This window comes from Triturus cristatus, chromosome 9 (genome assembly GCF_964204655.1).
Source record: "Triturus cristatus chromosome 9, aTriCri1.1, whole genome shotgun sequence".
NCBI classification, from domain to species: Eukaryota; Metazoa; Chordata; class Amphibia; order Caudata; family Salamandridae; genus Triturus; species Triturus cristatus.
In genome coordinates this window covers 735,794,286-735,810,936 of record NC_140592.1, presented here as the reverse complement: position 1 = coordinate 735,810,936, position 16,651 = coordinate 735,794,286, and the positions used below count along the sequence as shown (strand labels likewise).

The 16,651-nt window shown below is 43.4% G+C and overlaps 1 protein-coding gene across 2 annotated transcripts in view; it reads left to right on the top strand.

Moving 5' to 3' along the window:
• The window catches only part of LOC146798673 (forkhead box protein N3-like), an 81,763-nt gene that overhangs the window by 23,854 nt on the left and 41,258 nt on the right, over positions 1 to 16,651 (top strand). For both annotated transcript variants that reach the window (XM_085625974.1, XM_085625975.1), the window contains exon 2: positions 782 to 1,240. In XM_085625974.1, coding sequence (XP_085482100.1) covers positions 800 to 1,240 — 441 coding nt within the window. In that variant the 5' untranslated portion in view covers positions 782 to 799. The remainder of the gene's footprint in view (positions 1 to 781; positions 1,241 to 16,651) is intronic.

The following is a 16,651-nucleotide window of genomic DNA, read 5'->3' as shown; positions in this document are numbered from 1 at the left end:
GTTGTGAGATGTCTGCCTGGTGGACAAATGTTATGAACCAGCCTCAAAGTGACACATTGAGTTCAACAAAATAAAAAAAATGCATATATGACATAGATTAGATGAACCATGTTTCTATCAATGACCTTTAAATGATTGGAATGTGGAAATCAATGATGCAGAAGAGCGGAACCTAGTGTCCCTAACCAACCTAAAGCATGTAAGACCTATATCCTACACATGAACTAGTACACGGAGCATGAGTAGCCCTCAATGACGGGTGGTTCAAGTATGAGTCGATGAACTAGAATGGGAGTAGTTTCATTTAATAACGTAGAAGAGGCGGAGAAGGGGCTTTCAGTAAAACAGACATGATGTACAACATAAGGATACGTGGACCAAGTGTCTCTCAGTGATCGACAACAGGTTGAATAAGTGCCCCTCAATGATGCAAAGCAAAGGGACCAAGTAACCCTAAATTACCTGGACGAGAGGGGGTCAGGTGTCGTTATAACGCACAACATGTAGGGAATGTATCATTCAACATTTTGGAACAGAGGGAGTAGTGTACCCCTCAATGAGCTAGAACACTTGAATTGCATACAATTTAACAACCTAGGACACATGGCCTAAATGTCCTTCACTGGCCTAGAATCCAAAAGCGGCTTAGAATATGAATCTCAAGTTTCCCTTACAGGGCTGAAAGGGGAGCAGTCTTCTGCTATACAGAGGACACTATCCAAGAATTGGATATGTTTTAAAGGGAGGAGGTGATACTCATCTAATTGTGTATATATTACAGATCAGAACACCGTAATCGATGGCAAGGCCAACGTGGCACAGCGAGAACCTGAAAGATGCTGCTGGAAGTTGGCTAAAGGTCCCCCCGAGAGATCCGACTCGTGCTGACACAGACCTGACTAACCTAGACTGGCTGCACAAGAATAAAAACCTGCTGAGGGGGCTGCAGTTAGGAAGGGAGGGAGGGGTCAGAACAGAGCCCCTTGGCTGCACAGAGAAGCCTCCTTTAGCTGCAGGTGGAGGAAATTGCCTGGCCAAGCCCCCATACTCCTTCAGCAGCCTGATCTTCATGGCCATCGAGGGGTCGCGGGGCAAGTGCCTGCCAGTGAAGGACATCTACAGCTGGATCCTGAACACCTTCCCTTACTATAAGGAAGCATCACTGGGATGGAAGAACTCGGTGCGCCACAACCTATCCCTCAGCAAGTGCTTCCGGAAGGTGCAGACAGACAGTGCCAAGGTAAGGGGGTCCTGCCAGATACAAGCATCCCAGATTTAAGATCCAAAAGAAAAAATTTAGATTGCCAGCGCCATTACAAGTTCATTCACTTGCACCTGGGCTTGAGCTGCCCAGGAAATGACTGGTGCCCAAGTGGCAGCTTTTTAGAACTCCAGATCAGTAGGGTTGGGTTAAAAGATGAGTGCTACATAACAAATGCACCATGGATTCCATTTTTGCAAAATTTAATGAGTGCCACTGTGGCTTCCCAGAGAAGCTTCAGTACCATTTCACTGCTCCAGATGATAAGTATTGTAGCTGAAAGGAGGTCGTTACTAGGATGTTGTTTGGAGATGTTCAGGGATTTGGAAGATATGTCTTCAATACATGTTCGGGACATAGGTACAGGATCATCTTAATAGCTCTAATCTGGGCTTCATCATCCCTCCAACCATGACTCCACTCCCAGATTTTCCCAGCTCACACACCTCTAAATTCCATGCATTATTTCATCCATACTCACCATTCTATAGCAACCTAGGCTCAGTACATATGAACAAACTCAAACCAGGGCAAACATTACATTCAATTCGCTTGGTTAATTGCGATATGTGCAGCAACCACTGTTACTGCACGTATTGAAATTATGGATTTTGTGATAATCACTGACAAGTCAAAACTTGTAATCAGGTAGTATTTATCGCACCAAATAAACTCTGACTCAGCGGAATTGGATTTTATCAGGTGCAAGAAATTAACCCTAGGCGTAGTACTAGGCTACGCTCGCGGAGTGTGCGTTGTTTGCGCTACTACGCGAATTGCACGTAGCACAGTGCAAAAACGGGTAGTGTAGCCGGCATTTTTTTGCTTGCTCGCGGTCCTCAACGTCAAGTTGGCGACCTTGAGCGAGCAAAATCAACATCCCGGCGAGACTTTTTTCTCGTTCATGATCAGCAACATCAAGTTGCCGATCGCGAGTGTGGAAAATAAACCTCCCGGCGGGATTCTCAACGTGAGGAGGTCAGGTTTCTCATTGCGAGTGGTTGCGTATGCTCGCGATGAGAAACTACCAGTCTGCGTTGAGAAAGCTGCCGCTCGAGTACAAATCTACTCGAGCGGCAGAAAACGACAGCTTGCATTGTGGAAGATGCCGTTTGCAATGATTGCACAGTGCGGACAAGCATCTGGCACTGTGCAATCAGTGCGAACAGCATTTCCCTACCGCACTACGCAGTTTGCGTAGCTACACGTAACATGCGAAGTGCACTTTGCGTAGCGCTACTACGCCCAGGGTTACGAAATAGCACATCTTTTACCGGGCACTAGTAATGAGGACCCAAGACTCTACATCATTGATTTTCATTACAAACAGAAGAACAGACAACATACTTCTCACAGAACAAACAGGCAATGCACTCTTCCAATCACACTCTCTGACACTGTAAAAACTCACTTTGGAAACTCATACACACATCACACCATGCAAAAGAGCACCTGACTACCCCAAACGTTCACTGACAAAAGAAAGATATACACACTCTGCTGCATGCACCACATTATCATTCAATAGCATGTTAATATTCCCCAAACCCACATTAACCAAAAAAGACCCTGCACACTATATGCATACAGAACATCATGCAAAAGGGTACTGGTCACCCCAACCTGCAATGACAAAACAGGAGCACACACGTGTACACAAACCACACATAAGGCAAAAGGGTACTCGTCTTCCCCTAGCCTTAACACTGCTAACTACACACACATACTGAACTCCACACAATCACACAACAATAAAAAGCAGTAGTAAAGCCAATAGGTCTGGCTTGCATTTTGAGTCCTGAATAAAACATAAAAAAAGAATGCTGCAAATGAAAAAAAAAACAATTGCTTTCTCTACACAATGCATCTATGAGTTAAAAAGTTCATATGTGATGATTCAGTGTACTTTTGAGATACAATACTTGAGGGACAATTTTTTTGTAAGACAAGCACATTTTAGGAGGTTGAATGATACACCAAACAGCCAATAGTAAGAAGTAAAAGAGCGATACTTATTTGGGTGGAGCCAATGCCCACTATGTGTACTTTAAAGACTTGGTAATAACAGGTTTACAGAGAGCTGTGGTGTCAAACTGGAGTTAATAAAAAGGGACTCTTTTGCCCCAGGTGATATTCGAACAGCTACTCCACATAACCCAAACCACTGTACCAATGACTTACAGCATACCGATAAGTTGCTCTCTGCTTCGTGACCATGAAAACTTCACAGTTCAAAGATTTTGAAATGCTGAACACCAGGGGCACATCTAGAACAAACCTTTACAGCCAAGGGGCTGAGACTTCTGAGAGTGTGGGCAGAGCCACCTACAGATTCTTGTTAGAAATACTTGTGAGGGCTCCCTGTACTATTCTGGTACTATTCTGGAACAACGCCTGGTATAGAACATCGATTCTCTGGAAAAATATATATGCAATGGTGGATTTTAAAACACACCAGGCACTGGTTTCAGCATGACAAGAGGTAAAAACTTACAGTTTAATTACTTTTCTTTAGCTAATGCTGTAGTCATACTGCATTAATCAGCAAATAATACAATTAAGTTAGTTGTAAAATTGAATGTTAGTACAGGAGCAACACTCTTGTAGCAGTGTGGTGGTGACTTGTCCAGACTCTATAACATATATCATGTGAAGTCTAAGCTCCTTGGTAATATATGGTAAACCAGAGTTTTTGTTCATATATGATTAGGGTGACCAGACGTCCCAGTTTCCCCCTGACAGTCCCAGTTTACGGTGGACTGTCCGGTTGTCCCAACATACTTCTTAATTTTAAATACATGCCCCGGTTTTTGGGACAAAGGACAGGTCATTGTAAGGAGAATTGAAAGGTATGCTCTCCTTACACAGGGCCTCAGAAGACTGAAAACAATTAAGCAATGCATTCTGTTTCTGTCAGGCAGCACAGGAGGAGGGCGGCTGCATAATCCCGGCAGAGGGAAGACGGGTTGGGGAGAAGGGCAGGAGGCTCAGGGTGGAGGCCCTGCCATAGAAACTGTTACGTAAATGTAGCCTTGTAAGTGTGTGTGAGTGTGTGAGTGTGTGTGTGTGCGTATGTACATACATTTACAAGCATAATATATATATATATATCAAAACAATACCCTTTCAGGCATAGAGTGGTGCATAAATTATGCAAAAAGAAGCAGAGAACTCTGGGTAGTTCTCAAGTTTAGGTGGAAAGCAGCTCCTGTATAGAGCACCCTCAACACCAGCAACAATCTAAATTTGCTCACCTCAAATGTCTGCTTTTCTATCAAAGTCTTTAAGCATGGGATAGCCAGTGCCATCCACGCCGAGATGGAAAGGAACAAAGTAGTTTGTCATTTCTACAGCAAAGTATTTAAGCATAGGACTAGCACACTGCTGTCCATGCCGAGCTGTAAAATAACAAAGGCCATTTACCACTCCAGGCACAGTATTACATTTTGAATCAGTAACATACCAACCAAGTGAACCTGAAATGTCTGCTTTTCTATCAAAGTCTTCAAGCATAGGATTAGCCAGTGCCATCCACGTCGAGATAGAAAGGAACAAAGTATTTTACTTAAATACTTTCCCGTAGAAATGGCAAAATAATTTCTTCCTTTCTATCTGAAACAACTCTGCAACTTTTACATATGGCATAATATGTGTATTCCATTGGAGTTTATGTGTGCGGCAAGGGATAATCGAATAAGATATTTTGAACAAATGGTCACTAGTAGCATAAACTTCTTGCAGAAATGTAAGTGCTAAAAACCGACTACTAGCAGGACTGCTCAGATTAAAGCAGAAATTGGATTTAAACAGGTTTTGGACAAATGAGAATAATCAATGTGAGACAAAGGGGGCATGAGAGTGAGGGATACCCTAGTCTACTGTGTTGCAGCAGACATGGAAGTGGGCACAATTATTAGGCTTGGCAATTAAATGCCCATCTTTTTTAATTTTCAGCCTTCACAGCAGATATTCCAAGACAGTCAATACCTGCACTTACTGTTGAAAGTACTACCATACCAGATAACTAAACACTCTTCTTCCCTCAACCCCTAAGCCAATGTTAGAGGTGTGGTTTCTATCCCTGTTTATTTCTGCCCTCCGAGAAGGTTTCTGTCCTCCGAGCAGGTTTCTGAACTCCCCAATAATCCTCCCTCTTCCTTCCAGCTCTGGATACACAGTCTCCTGCCTTAAATGTTCTCTCTCTGGCCTGCCCTCGAATCAACTGAATGCTCGTTTATAACTTTCTCACATCCCCTGATTCATCTCAATGGCCCCTTCAGTCCTCTTATGTTTTGGTTTGCATTTCTTTTACTCTCATCCCATACCTGCTTATGAGATGGCTCAGCATAGCTCGGTTGCTCTGTCTGGTGAGAAATGAGGCCCACATTTTTGCGCTTGCACAGCACAGCACAATTTAGCCGTGCATATGAAGACCTTTAAAATGGTAGGTACATTGACACTATCATTTGCATTGCGTTGATTCACTTGAACACCCAAGCAAAACTTCACTAAAAGTGGGCCTCAGTTTCTTTGGGAAGACCATTCCATTGAAAATGTTCTTCCTTACTCTTTGCTCTTCTTTTTTATCTACCTTTGCTTCCTCAACTTTGATTGCTTTGATGAACTATTTGAGGGACCAAAGAGATATTCAAATAAGTAACAAAGCAGCTTAGATTGTTTTTAACTTTTACGTACTGCTGGGTTTCTTTCACGTGGTCACTCTTTCTTAGTTGCACAATTTCTCTGTGAATCTTTTTCTCTATGGGTCTCTCTTTCTCTCTGTAAGAGTTGCTGAAGGAAGCCCTTACAGTGGTGGCAGCAATCAAGCTGTCCTTGCACAGTCAAACAGGACAAGGAACTGATGTTGAGCCAGTTAGGCCACATAATGACCATTTCCTTGTATAAGGACTCCGAGAGATTTTTGATAGAGGCCATGGTTCAAAGTCTCTTGGTAGATGTTATCTTCTTCATCTCGGACTGAGTGGGCTGTACAGCAGGAGTATTGTTTCTGAGGCGGTGCTCCAGCATCTTTGCTTTCGAATGAGGTGATCTACAATGCCATTAGTCCAGGAGTCTTCAAACTGGGGGGCTGGCCTCCCCTAGGGTGGCCTCAAGTAATCCTTGGGGGGGGGGGGTGCCATGCTTTGGCCAAAAGAAGCATTATGCTGCCAACAGTGCCTTGTTTTAAGCAGAAAAAATGAGCGCCAGTAAACCGCTCCGTAATGGGCCATAACTAACATCTTTTGGTATTTATAGCCAGGCTGGGAGAAGGTATCAAAAGGGAAGGAACTCCAAATATTCTTCAAAACCCCCACTTCCATTTCTAATAATCACACAGTGGATACTTTTACATGTTAATAAGGCCTGAATGACCAGAATAGTATGTTTGGCAATCCTGTATTTGATTACATTTCTAATACTGTAACAGAACATAACTGCAATGTTTAAATAAGTCTAGACATATTTAAACATTGCCAATTTAATAGATGAATTGTGAAAAATTGTGAGAGGGGCCCCATGATTTTCTTTTCCATGGGGTGGGGGGAGGCAGCATAAGGGAGCTCCTTGATGTGGTGCAGTCTGGGTTGCATAATTACTTGAGAATTCTATGAAGTTCCTTCATATGACATTTGGTCACACCAATGATCTGGTTGAAGGTTAGTATTGCTATGATGGGTGTCCCATTTCTTCCACTAAGATAGGAGTACAGTGGTTTCTATTTCCATCTTCTTTATGTCTTTGTTGAGCCAAGTTGTCATAGGTCCATGGTTTGATCGTAGGAATGTCTCAGCAAGAATGAGACTGGATACGCTGTTGGAATGCCATTTGTAAAGTTGCTGTAATTTGGGTGTTGAATTTGCTTCACTGCCTTATGGCCTTGTTGGTCACTATTACAGCAGGGGGTGTTCTCACGTGGAGGTTGACAGTGAAGGAGGTGAAGCAGTAGATATCCCAGGTGATGAGGTGGCCTCAACATACAGGGCACAGACCTCAAAAGGTCCCACAGTTATATTAAAGTTTCATCTGCACAGAGGGACACCAAATGCATAAGATTTCCTTTTAGTAGTCCCCCGTACCTCAGGTATGACATAAGCATATTGGCCTTGGGCTCCACCACAAGCTCAAATAATAGAGGAGTAAGAGGACACCCATGAAGCATACCTTTTTTGTGCGGCCGCTCTCAGGTGTCTCCTGGCTCGTGCTTACAATAGCACATCATTTTGAGTAGATCAGTGTAATCAGACTGATAGGATGTGGGCTAAATCTGACTCACTGTATGGTTTTAAATGGGAACTCACACGCCATAATATCAAGTGGCTTTTCTATGTCAAGTTCGGCCACGGCATATTCCTGCTCATCCCGGTCTAAGAAATGACTAACATGAACCAATCTAAGTTAAGTTTACAGTGGCTTTCTGAAAGGGTATAAATCCTGACTGATCTGGGTGTATTAAGTCCTGTACGACCATCGATGCTCTCCATGCCACGTCTCCACTGAGAATCTTCATGTTTAACATCAATAAAGGTCGATGCAACTCGAAGACAGTTTGGTCTTTATCGGGCTTATTGATTAGCTCAATCATAGCCCATTTAGAAAATCATTAAGCCAGCTGTGAGTTCGCCAGACAGGACGTCTCCTGTTTTTTGGCAGATAATGCTGCTCCCGCCGAACTCTCAATTAGTATTTTAGTCAATTTTGGGTCGCATTACGAATGTTGCAATGTTCTGTACAATAATTATCTCATACACTACAATCCAATACCAAGATGCTCAGATTTTTACTGTGTGAGAGTATGATCACATTTTCCAAGTTTTGCTGGCAAAATGGGTCACAACATGCAGATCTTGGCGCTTACTGCAACAAAACCTGCATGGCGCACTATTCTTGTTGCAAATTTTGACCAGTAAAATTTGGCAGGTTTGACCTGTCGAAATGTATCCAGGGGATACAGATTTTATCACACGTGGTATATAGTGGACGTAATATAATCCCCACAACTCATAATTTTCATATAGGCATTAACGGGAGGTACTGCACGTATTAGAATTATACAGGCACGCATAATGAGGTGGTTAGAGCTGCATAGTTCACTAGCTGCGTAATGATGAAAGGCTGAGATGCCCGAACTTGGATTCAAACCGGGCCCTGCAGATTGCACATAGATACATGCAGAAGGTATAATACTGGCACACACCACACACACACATATATATATATACACATATATATATTTATATATATATATATTTTTTTTATATTTATATATACACATATATATATATATATATATATATATATATATATATATATATATATATATATATATATACATACGTCATGACAGTTAGAATATTTGGCACAACAGCAAGTTAAATGTTTGCTCCTGAAACATCCAGTTATCTCTTCAGGTCACAAGTATGAAGGACTCACGTCTGAGCATACCTGGCGCACTTAGGGCGAGAAAGCAAAAGACACACAATTGATGGACGGAATGCAGAACAAAGCAAAACATTCACCCCCAGTCAAGAGATCTGGGTTAAATCCATCATTCTTTTGCTCACCATGCCACCCCAGTTTAGACCTGGCTATATGCAAATCAGTCTCGACCTTGTGCCTCATGGGAACAGTCCAGCCTGAACTGCTAAGCCAGTTTCTCCCTGGACCGGAAACAAGCATCCTAGGACCGGTTTCGGGGTTTCACCCCTCTTCAGCCAGGATAGCTTGATTCCAGTGGCACAGTGAGCCCAGGACTCACATCTGAGCATACCTGGCGCACTTAGGGCGAGAAAGCAAAAGACACACAATTGATGGACGGAATGCAGAACAATTCAAAACATTCCCCCCAGTCAAGAGATCTGGGTTAAATCTATCATTCTATTGCTCACCATGCCAGGCACAGGGTCAAGACTGATATGCATATGGCTGGGTTCGAACTGGAATGGCATGGTGAGCAAAAAAACGATGGATTTAGGCCCAGATCTTTGTACTGGGGTGAATGTATGACATTGTTCTGCATTCTGTCCATCAACTGTTGTTTTTGCATTTGTCACCCCGAGTGGGACGGGTATTCTCAGATGGGAGTCCCGTGCTCTCCATGCCACTGGAATCAAGCTATCCTGGCTGAAGAGGGGTGAAACCCCGAAACCGGTCCTAGGATGCTTGGTTCCAGTCCAGGGAGGACCTGGCTTGGCAGTTCGGGCTGGACTGTTCCCATGAGGCACAGGGTCAAGACTGATTTGCATATGGCTGGGTTCGAAGTGGAATGGCATGGTGAGCAAAAAAACGATGGATTTAGGCCCAGATCTTTGTACTGGGGTGAATGTATGACATTGTTCTGCATTCTGTCCATCAACTGTTGTTTTTGCATTTGTCATCCTGAGTGGGACGGGTATGCTCAGACGTGAGTCCCGTGCTCTCCATACCACTGGAATCAAGCTATCCTGGCTGAAGAGGGGTGAAACCCCGAAACCGGTCCTAGGATGATTGGTTCCAGTCCAGGGAGGACCTGGCTTGGCAGTTCGGGCTGGACTGTTCCCATGAGGCACAGGGTCAAGACTGATTTGCATATGGATGGGGTCGAACAGGAATGGCATGGTGAGCAAAAAAACGATGGATTTAGGCCCAGATCTTTGTACTGGGGTGAATGTATGACATTGTTCTGCATTCTGTCCATCAACTGTTGTTTTTGCAATGTCATAATTCAGCATTCGTTTTTGTTCAAGATGCATTTAAATAGTGCTGCATGCCATGAAAGGTCTGCAACACTAAAATATTAAATGGAATGACAACTACGATTTACCAGTTGAGGCCGGTGCCGGTAAGCCGGTGGGGTCGGGGTGAGTCGACAGAATACGTTTTATTTATTTATTTAATTTGACCTATTCCGTCGTCTCTCGACTTCCCTCACTTCCCACCCCGCCGCGCTTACCTGCGTCGGCCACCGCTGCAATTTACATAAATGCTCTAATTTACCTTTCTTGGGAAGGCAACATCAGTGGCATGTTTCTGCTGGCAAATCAACATCTCATTCTTACAGGGGGTTGGACTTCACACCCAGCCATGGACACCTAGTCGCAGCACCGCATGGGACATGACATGACAGAGTTGTAAAAAGGTAATGAGACTTGAAATACTGATAGGTTTAAGAAAAAGAAGGGGTATCAGGACCAGCAGCCTCAGCCCAGCCCATTGAATATGAGGGAAGATTGGGGGAGCAATGGGCGTTGTGAGCCAACTGAACTCTGCCCGCATCCCAAGGAATACACCAGCAAGCATCCTTTGCAGGTCCACATCACAGTGGCAGGGTAGAGCATATAAATGCCTCAGGAAGTAATACTTGTAACAGGCTATCCTACCATCATCTTGCCTACAACTCTGTCATCCAAGATAAAAGTAAGATAAGGGAATACATAACATGATACTCCTTTAGTGTACATTTTCCTCCCACTGAATGTAAGCCAGAGGAAAAAACTTTTCTAAAATCAACTAAGTCTCCCAGAACTGATTTCCATCCATACCAGTCACAACAAACCCTTCTCGAAAAACGCTTCTGGCTCCAAAATTATAGATACACATTAAAAAACAGAACCTGGCATATTCTTTTCTTTTCCCATAAGTCTACTTAGACGTCCCTGCACGTCTGGGCGTCAACAGGCCCAGTCTCTTCAACTCATTCCCCCACCAGTAAGGTGCTACTCTACATCAGTATTAACACTTCCTCCTTCAGATCGAGGCTTGGAGTAAGTGTAGTCCTTCACCTGCGCTCAACATGGTACCAACAGACAACAAGGATCAAGCGACACCTCGGCCTCTTTTATGGCGAATTCAATGTCACGCGCAAGAAACAGAGTGGAATGTCAAATCTCTAATGCTGCGTCACTGCGAGATGTTCTGTGGTGGCACTGAAGACAGGGGGGGCCTCTCCGGCAGATCCATCTAGCTTGCCGGACCAGCGCCCAACAGTGTGAGAAGCCAGAGAGAGCTCTGGGTGCCAGGGAGTAAATGAAGACTGACATAGAACAACCCAAAGGCAAAATGAACCCATCTGGATCTGTTCTTTGCCCTACCTCTACATGACGCTCAAGGGACAAGGAGGTGGATTTAGCAGAAAGGAGGGTCAAGCTGGGCATGGTCAGAGAGGCGGCCATTAGGTAGGATGTCTACACTTCTCTTGAATTTGTATTGCTCAGGCTTGGGCATAGATGTTCGCTTACTGAGCTAGAATGTCCATAACTGGTAGCAAGCACGGTCTGTCTTCTGTCAACTTCCTGAGTGGCGTCCATTTGAAGAAGCATGACAAGCTTAGAGGCACATTTTTCCTTTCGTGTAACCAAGGACAGCACATAGCCTGGACAAACGAAGCCACATACAAAGAGCCTAAACAGATGGATTAGCTACCCCGAGGGCCTCGGCTTACACAAAAAGTTCCAAAATGTCAGCCACAATTATATTCACTATAGGCCTAGTCAACTTGCTCTGTTGTTTTGGAAAACAGAGGGAAAGACAGTGAGGGAACGTTTTCCACCAACCGGTATTATCTTATAATGAGGGACCCCAACAGAACAGAGTGGCTTGAGGTAGAACAGCATCCAACCAGAGAAAAAACAACCTGGGGTATCCCAACATCTTGTAATTAAGTACAAGGTTACTTCTTAACCGTTTGTCTGTAGCTCACCTCTGTGCAGCCAGAAGGTGACAATGCATCTGGTGTGGGCAGAGTGCCAGGGCTACCTTTATTAATATAGAGGAGGAAGAGCTGTTCTTAAAATACAGTCTAAGTGGACTGGAATCTACAAAGCGGACCATTGCTTATAGAAGAACCTATGCTGAGAACCTCAGACTGCACTGGGCTTACCAGGCATTTCATGTCACTATGTTGAAATCCTACCATGAGAGGCCTTGATTCCATGTAGATCAGGGGAGCAGACATACATGGAGGAAGACCTCATGTTGTCACAGCTTTCTCAAAGATGCCAGGGTTTCCCCATAGGTGGCGACATTGAAAATCCTGAAGGCTTGTCCCCTTTTCAACAAAGTGACCTAGAGCAAGATGTTCTTGGCTCGTTGTTTAGTACGGTTACGGGAAGTTTACATGAATATGGTATGTTATAGAGATTTGTATAGATCCGCCTTGTCACTAGTATGGCCGTGTAGCATTGCCTGAGTTTTTTAGAAGGTGTGGATAATTCTGTACCACCCACTCAAGTCTTGCTTCTTTGAGTGCCCTAATTCTGCCAATGCAACAGCACAGTTTGAAATCCAGAAGATACTGCAGCTGGGTGCGTTTTTTCCCCCTTGCCCTTCCTGGTCATGTCCAGTAGAGCTTGTTCCTAAAAGAAATGGATGTGAGCAGTTCTATCTAATACAACTGATCTTCTTGGTTGCCAAAGGAGATGGGCAGCTTTTACCCGGAACCCCCTAATATTTGCTATGTTGCTTCTCAAAAGCCTACGGGAACAGGTGTGTTTCCTCAGAAATAAACAAAAGTGAGTTGAAATCTCGGAAGGCTATGGAAGAAATCAGGGAATTCAGCACACAAGAAAAACAGGCATTGGCAAAGCCAATAGCTTTGACTTAAGCAAGGTTTTTTATTTTTTATTTCAAGCATGAGCCACGCTAAAAGAAAAAACAGGAAAATATGATTCTTATTGGCACAAAGAAAAGGTACTACTAGATTTGATTTACTTTGGCCTGAGCACTTAGGGTAAACACACAAGGATAACTTAAAAAAGGCAAAAAATTGTAAAAAAATAAATAAAAAAGGCATTGGCTCATCAGCACTGTACTTCTTTTATTCTTTAAATTAATTAGGGAAAAAATGGCCGTCATTCAGGGCGGGAGAGCAAATGTTCGAAGCGGACTGACCTCTGCCCCATGCTGTATGATGTCATGGTTGAAAACAGTCTGTGAATGACAGACGAACAGACCAATGAATGAAGAGAGCTGACCCAAAGCACCTGTATGTATGCATACATGTATTTATTTCCTATTTTTCTTTTTTTTTTTTATTACAAGAGGCTGGTAAAAAACGTAACGCTATTCCACGCCAAGACCTAAAAATTGTAAGGCAACAAAAATAAAATCATAAAAAATAAGTTATAATCTCTTTGATTTTTAGACTCTTTCACAAAACACAGTGGCATATTTCAGCGTGGGGGAAACAATTGTGTTTCTTTTGCTGAACTCTTCTGGAAGAAGGGGATAAACTCAGGCAATACAATATATTTATCACAATGTGGAAAGGGTACACAGTGCTGTGACAGCACACCATCTCAGGTGTAAAATAAAAAAGAACAAAGAAAGGTAAATAGCAGGGATGGGAAAGGAAGTGTTTATAGGGTTCTCCTCCATAGCAAAAAACAAAATATGGTGAGGAAAAAAGAAAATAAATTCGTTGCTGTGTCGAAAGAATTGCTATTTTTTACATCAGTGGTTTTGTGATATTTGCACAAACGTCCTGGAAAACATGAGATTAAACGAGCAAAAGAAAAGAACTTGACAAGAAAGTAAAACAAACCTTAGCAGCAAGAGATGAAACCACACATCTTGACGGGCAATATAAAAGTACAAATCACTGCACACAAATGGTTTCAAGAAAAAGAAATTACATTGTATCTGTGGCAAAAAGGGGAAATTGTTTATTCATAAAACAGACCAAGACACAACACGGCTTGGGAACACTGTAATACAGTATTCTTCGCACTGGCACCACATAGTTTTCTGGCAACTACTTTCCAACAGTTTTTAAGATTATAAAGGATCCAGGTCTATTCTGATTCGCTGATAGAATCCTGCAATTTATCTACTTAGCTTGACACACTTCCTGTCGCAGAACGCCCAAAAAAGCAAACAGGTTTCTCCTGAGGGCCTTGACCCAGATATCTTTAAGAAGTAGGTGTTATGCGACTGTTAAAAATATCTCAGATTAAAAATAGCTAAGCCAAGCAGCTGTAAAACTATCCGAAAGCCTCGATTCTGTGCTACAGCATTGGAAAGAGTGGTGAGGACACAATTATGGAGCTGGAACACACTGCGGGACCTACAGCGGGCTGAGCAGAAGAGAGCGTCAGGCGAAATCGCCATTGGTTTAAGGTCGAGGATTGGCCCATGTTTAAAGGTCCACCCCTAATCTTCTAAAGTGATCTCACTCTGGCTCTACCTTACCTGATAGACAAGATGTCATATCCACCTATGACAAGACTCTAACATCATGCAATAAACAGTGTTCACTCTACTGGCTTCCATTTGCTTATTGAGTGTAGTATCTAGGGTTGTGTCAGGTACAAGCGGCATACTGGTTTAGAGTTCTGCATTCATGTAGAGCCTGATTACTAAATACGGACCACCTTGCACCCTGTGATTGGCATTCGTCCACCATATTTAAAGGTCCACTCCTATTCTTCTAACATGATCTCAATCTGGCTCTCCCTTACCTGGTAGATAAGATGTCGTATCCACCTATGACGAGAGCTCTAACGTCATGCAATAAATTCTTATTTTAACCCAAGCCATATCATCTTCATACTGCGACTGGTAGGAACGTCTGCATTCTGGCTTAACCTAAATGTAACTGCATCCCTGAAGCTCCAAGGCAGAAGCCTTCTCCACCTCACTTTAAAAGCGATTTCAAAGAACAGCTCTTTTCATAAACTCCACCTCGTCGGTTACAAGTGATAAAGGCACTAGCGCCTAGAGACGTCTACACGTAGGAGAACGCCATTGGAGTGTTATCATCATTGAACAAAATAATCTTCTGCGAAAGGCACAATCCTGATTCTGCTCAGCTCACGGTACAGAACAGGTCATCTTAGAAGAAGGTAACAGCTTCTTTGGGACATTTATAAGCACAAGAAAGTTTTTCTGATGTTAGTGGGGTTTTCTGTACCACTGGATAAAACCCATTGTAAAATTTCAAAGGAATGCGCAAGGTCGATTTGGCTTCAATGTCACAGACAGCAGGGATATCACTTCCTTGCTGGGAGATTGATAAAGGTTTAATTAGGTTCATTTATTTTCTCACCTATTTCATTGTGGAGTGCCTTGGTTATGCCTCTCTACATTTTAATTTATACATGCACCCCCTTAGCTGAGATCACTCGCTGCCATGCGACAGGGACTCCGCGCTACTATTCTTCATATTCTTCAAAACAGAGCAGCTAGACTGTCTCTCCAAATCAAGCCAAGTCAGCACATTCAACCAATATTGTATTCACTGTACTGGCTTCCATTTGCTTACTGAGTGTAGTATCTAGTGTTGTGTCTGGTACACGCAGCACACTGGTGACGGGTTCTGCATTCATGTTTAGCCTGATTACTAAATTCGGACCACCTTGCACCCTGAGATTGGCATTCGTCCACCATCTTGAGAGCTCTTAAATGCAGGTAGGAAAATGATGGGCAGGACACAGAGAGTGGAGATCAGCATCCTCGCCATTACTACTACCTGCCCCATGGTAAATCAGGCATTTTAAAGCTGGCTCACTTGTCTCTCAGGATAAAACCTTTGCATACACATAGGGATGTAGCATGTTACATGCCTAAGACTACCAACTTTATGTTTACTATGATACATGCGACAGAGTACCGGAAAGTGTCCCGGATCTCAAGGCTTGGGAGCCACTCACTTTCAGTGGCCCCAGGTGACTGTGCAAAATGACTTTAATGGCACCTAGATCTGAAAACTCACTCTTACTCTTTACAGCTCCTGGGCAAAGCACTTGGTATTGGAGTGTTTGATACCAGATAGTCCTCTTACAAGCAGAATACTTTAAGCAAGTCAAGTCCATTGCAGCCATGCAGGTGGCTATTTTGGATGCCCTGTATGGGCACCACAATGTTTTTTTCTTGGGATTGCTAGTTAGTTCAACACGTTTGGCCAAGATTATGCTATTTTAGGAATACTTACCTCATTGAAGAGCAAAAATCCACTGAGAACGTTCCAGACAGAAGCCTGGGAGTCAGCCATGATGGGACAGACACGGCCCGAGAAAGGGGGGAGATGCTGCCATCTCCTTCCCCTGTCTTCTGAAGTATTTGCCCAGAGTTCGTGCACACAATTAATGGATTGCTCAATCCACAAGACAGAGGCCACCCTCACCTAAGTTGATGAGGATGGTACACTAACCCATTGTGCCTCTTAGCATGAAACATCAACAGAAGGAAAGAAATGATGTGGCCATTGGCGAAAACAAGATACGGCAAAGGCGTTGCCTTGCAGAAACTGTGGACCATAACTCCTTGATACTAGTTTCCCTGTTCACATGGACCATGATCTGCTCTGGTGATTGGGGTCACTTGGAAAACACTAATGTGAAACTCCCAGCAAGAACAGCTCAGTGGCCACACAAGATAATGGAACTACCAATCTCAGGGTAGGTAACATCACAACGG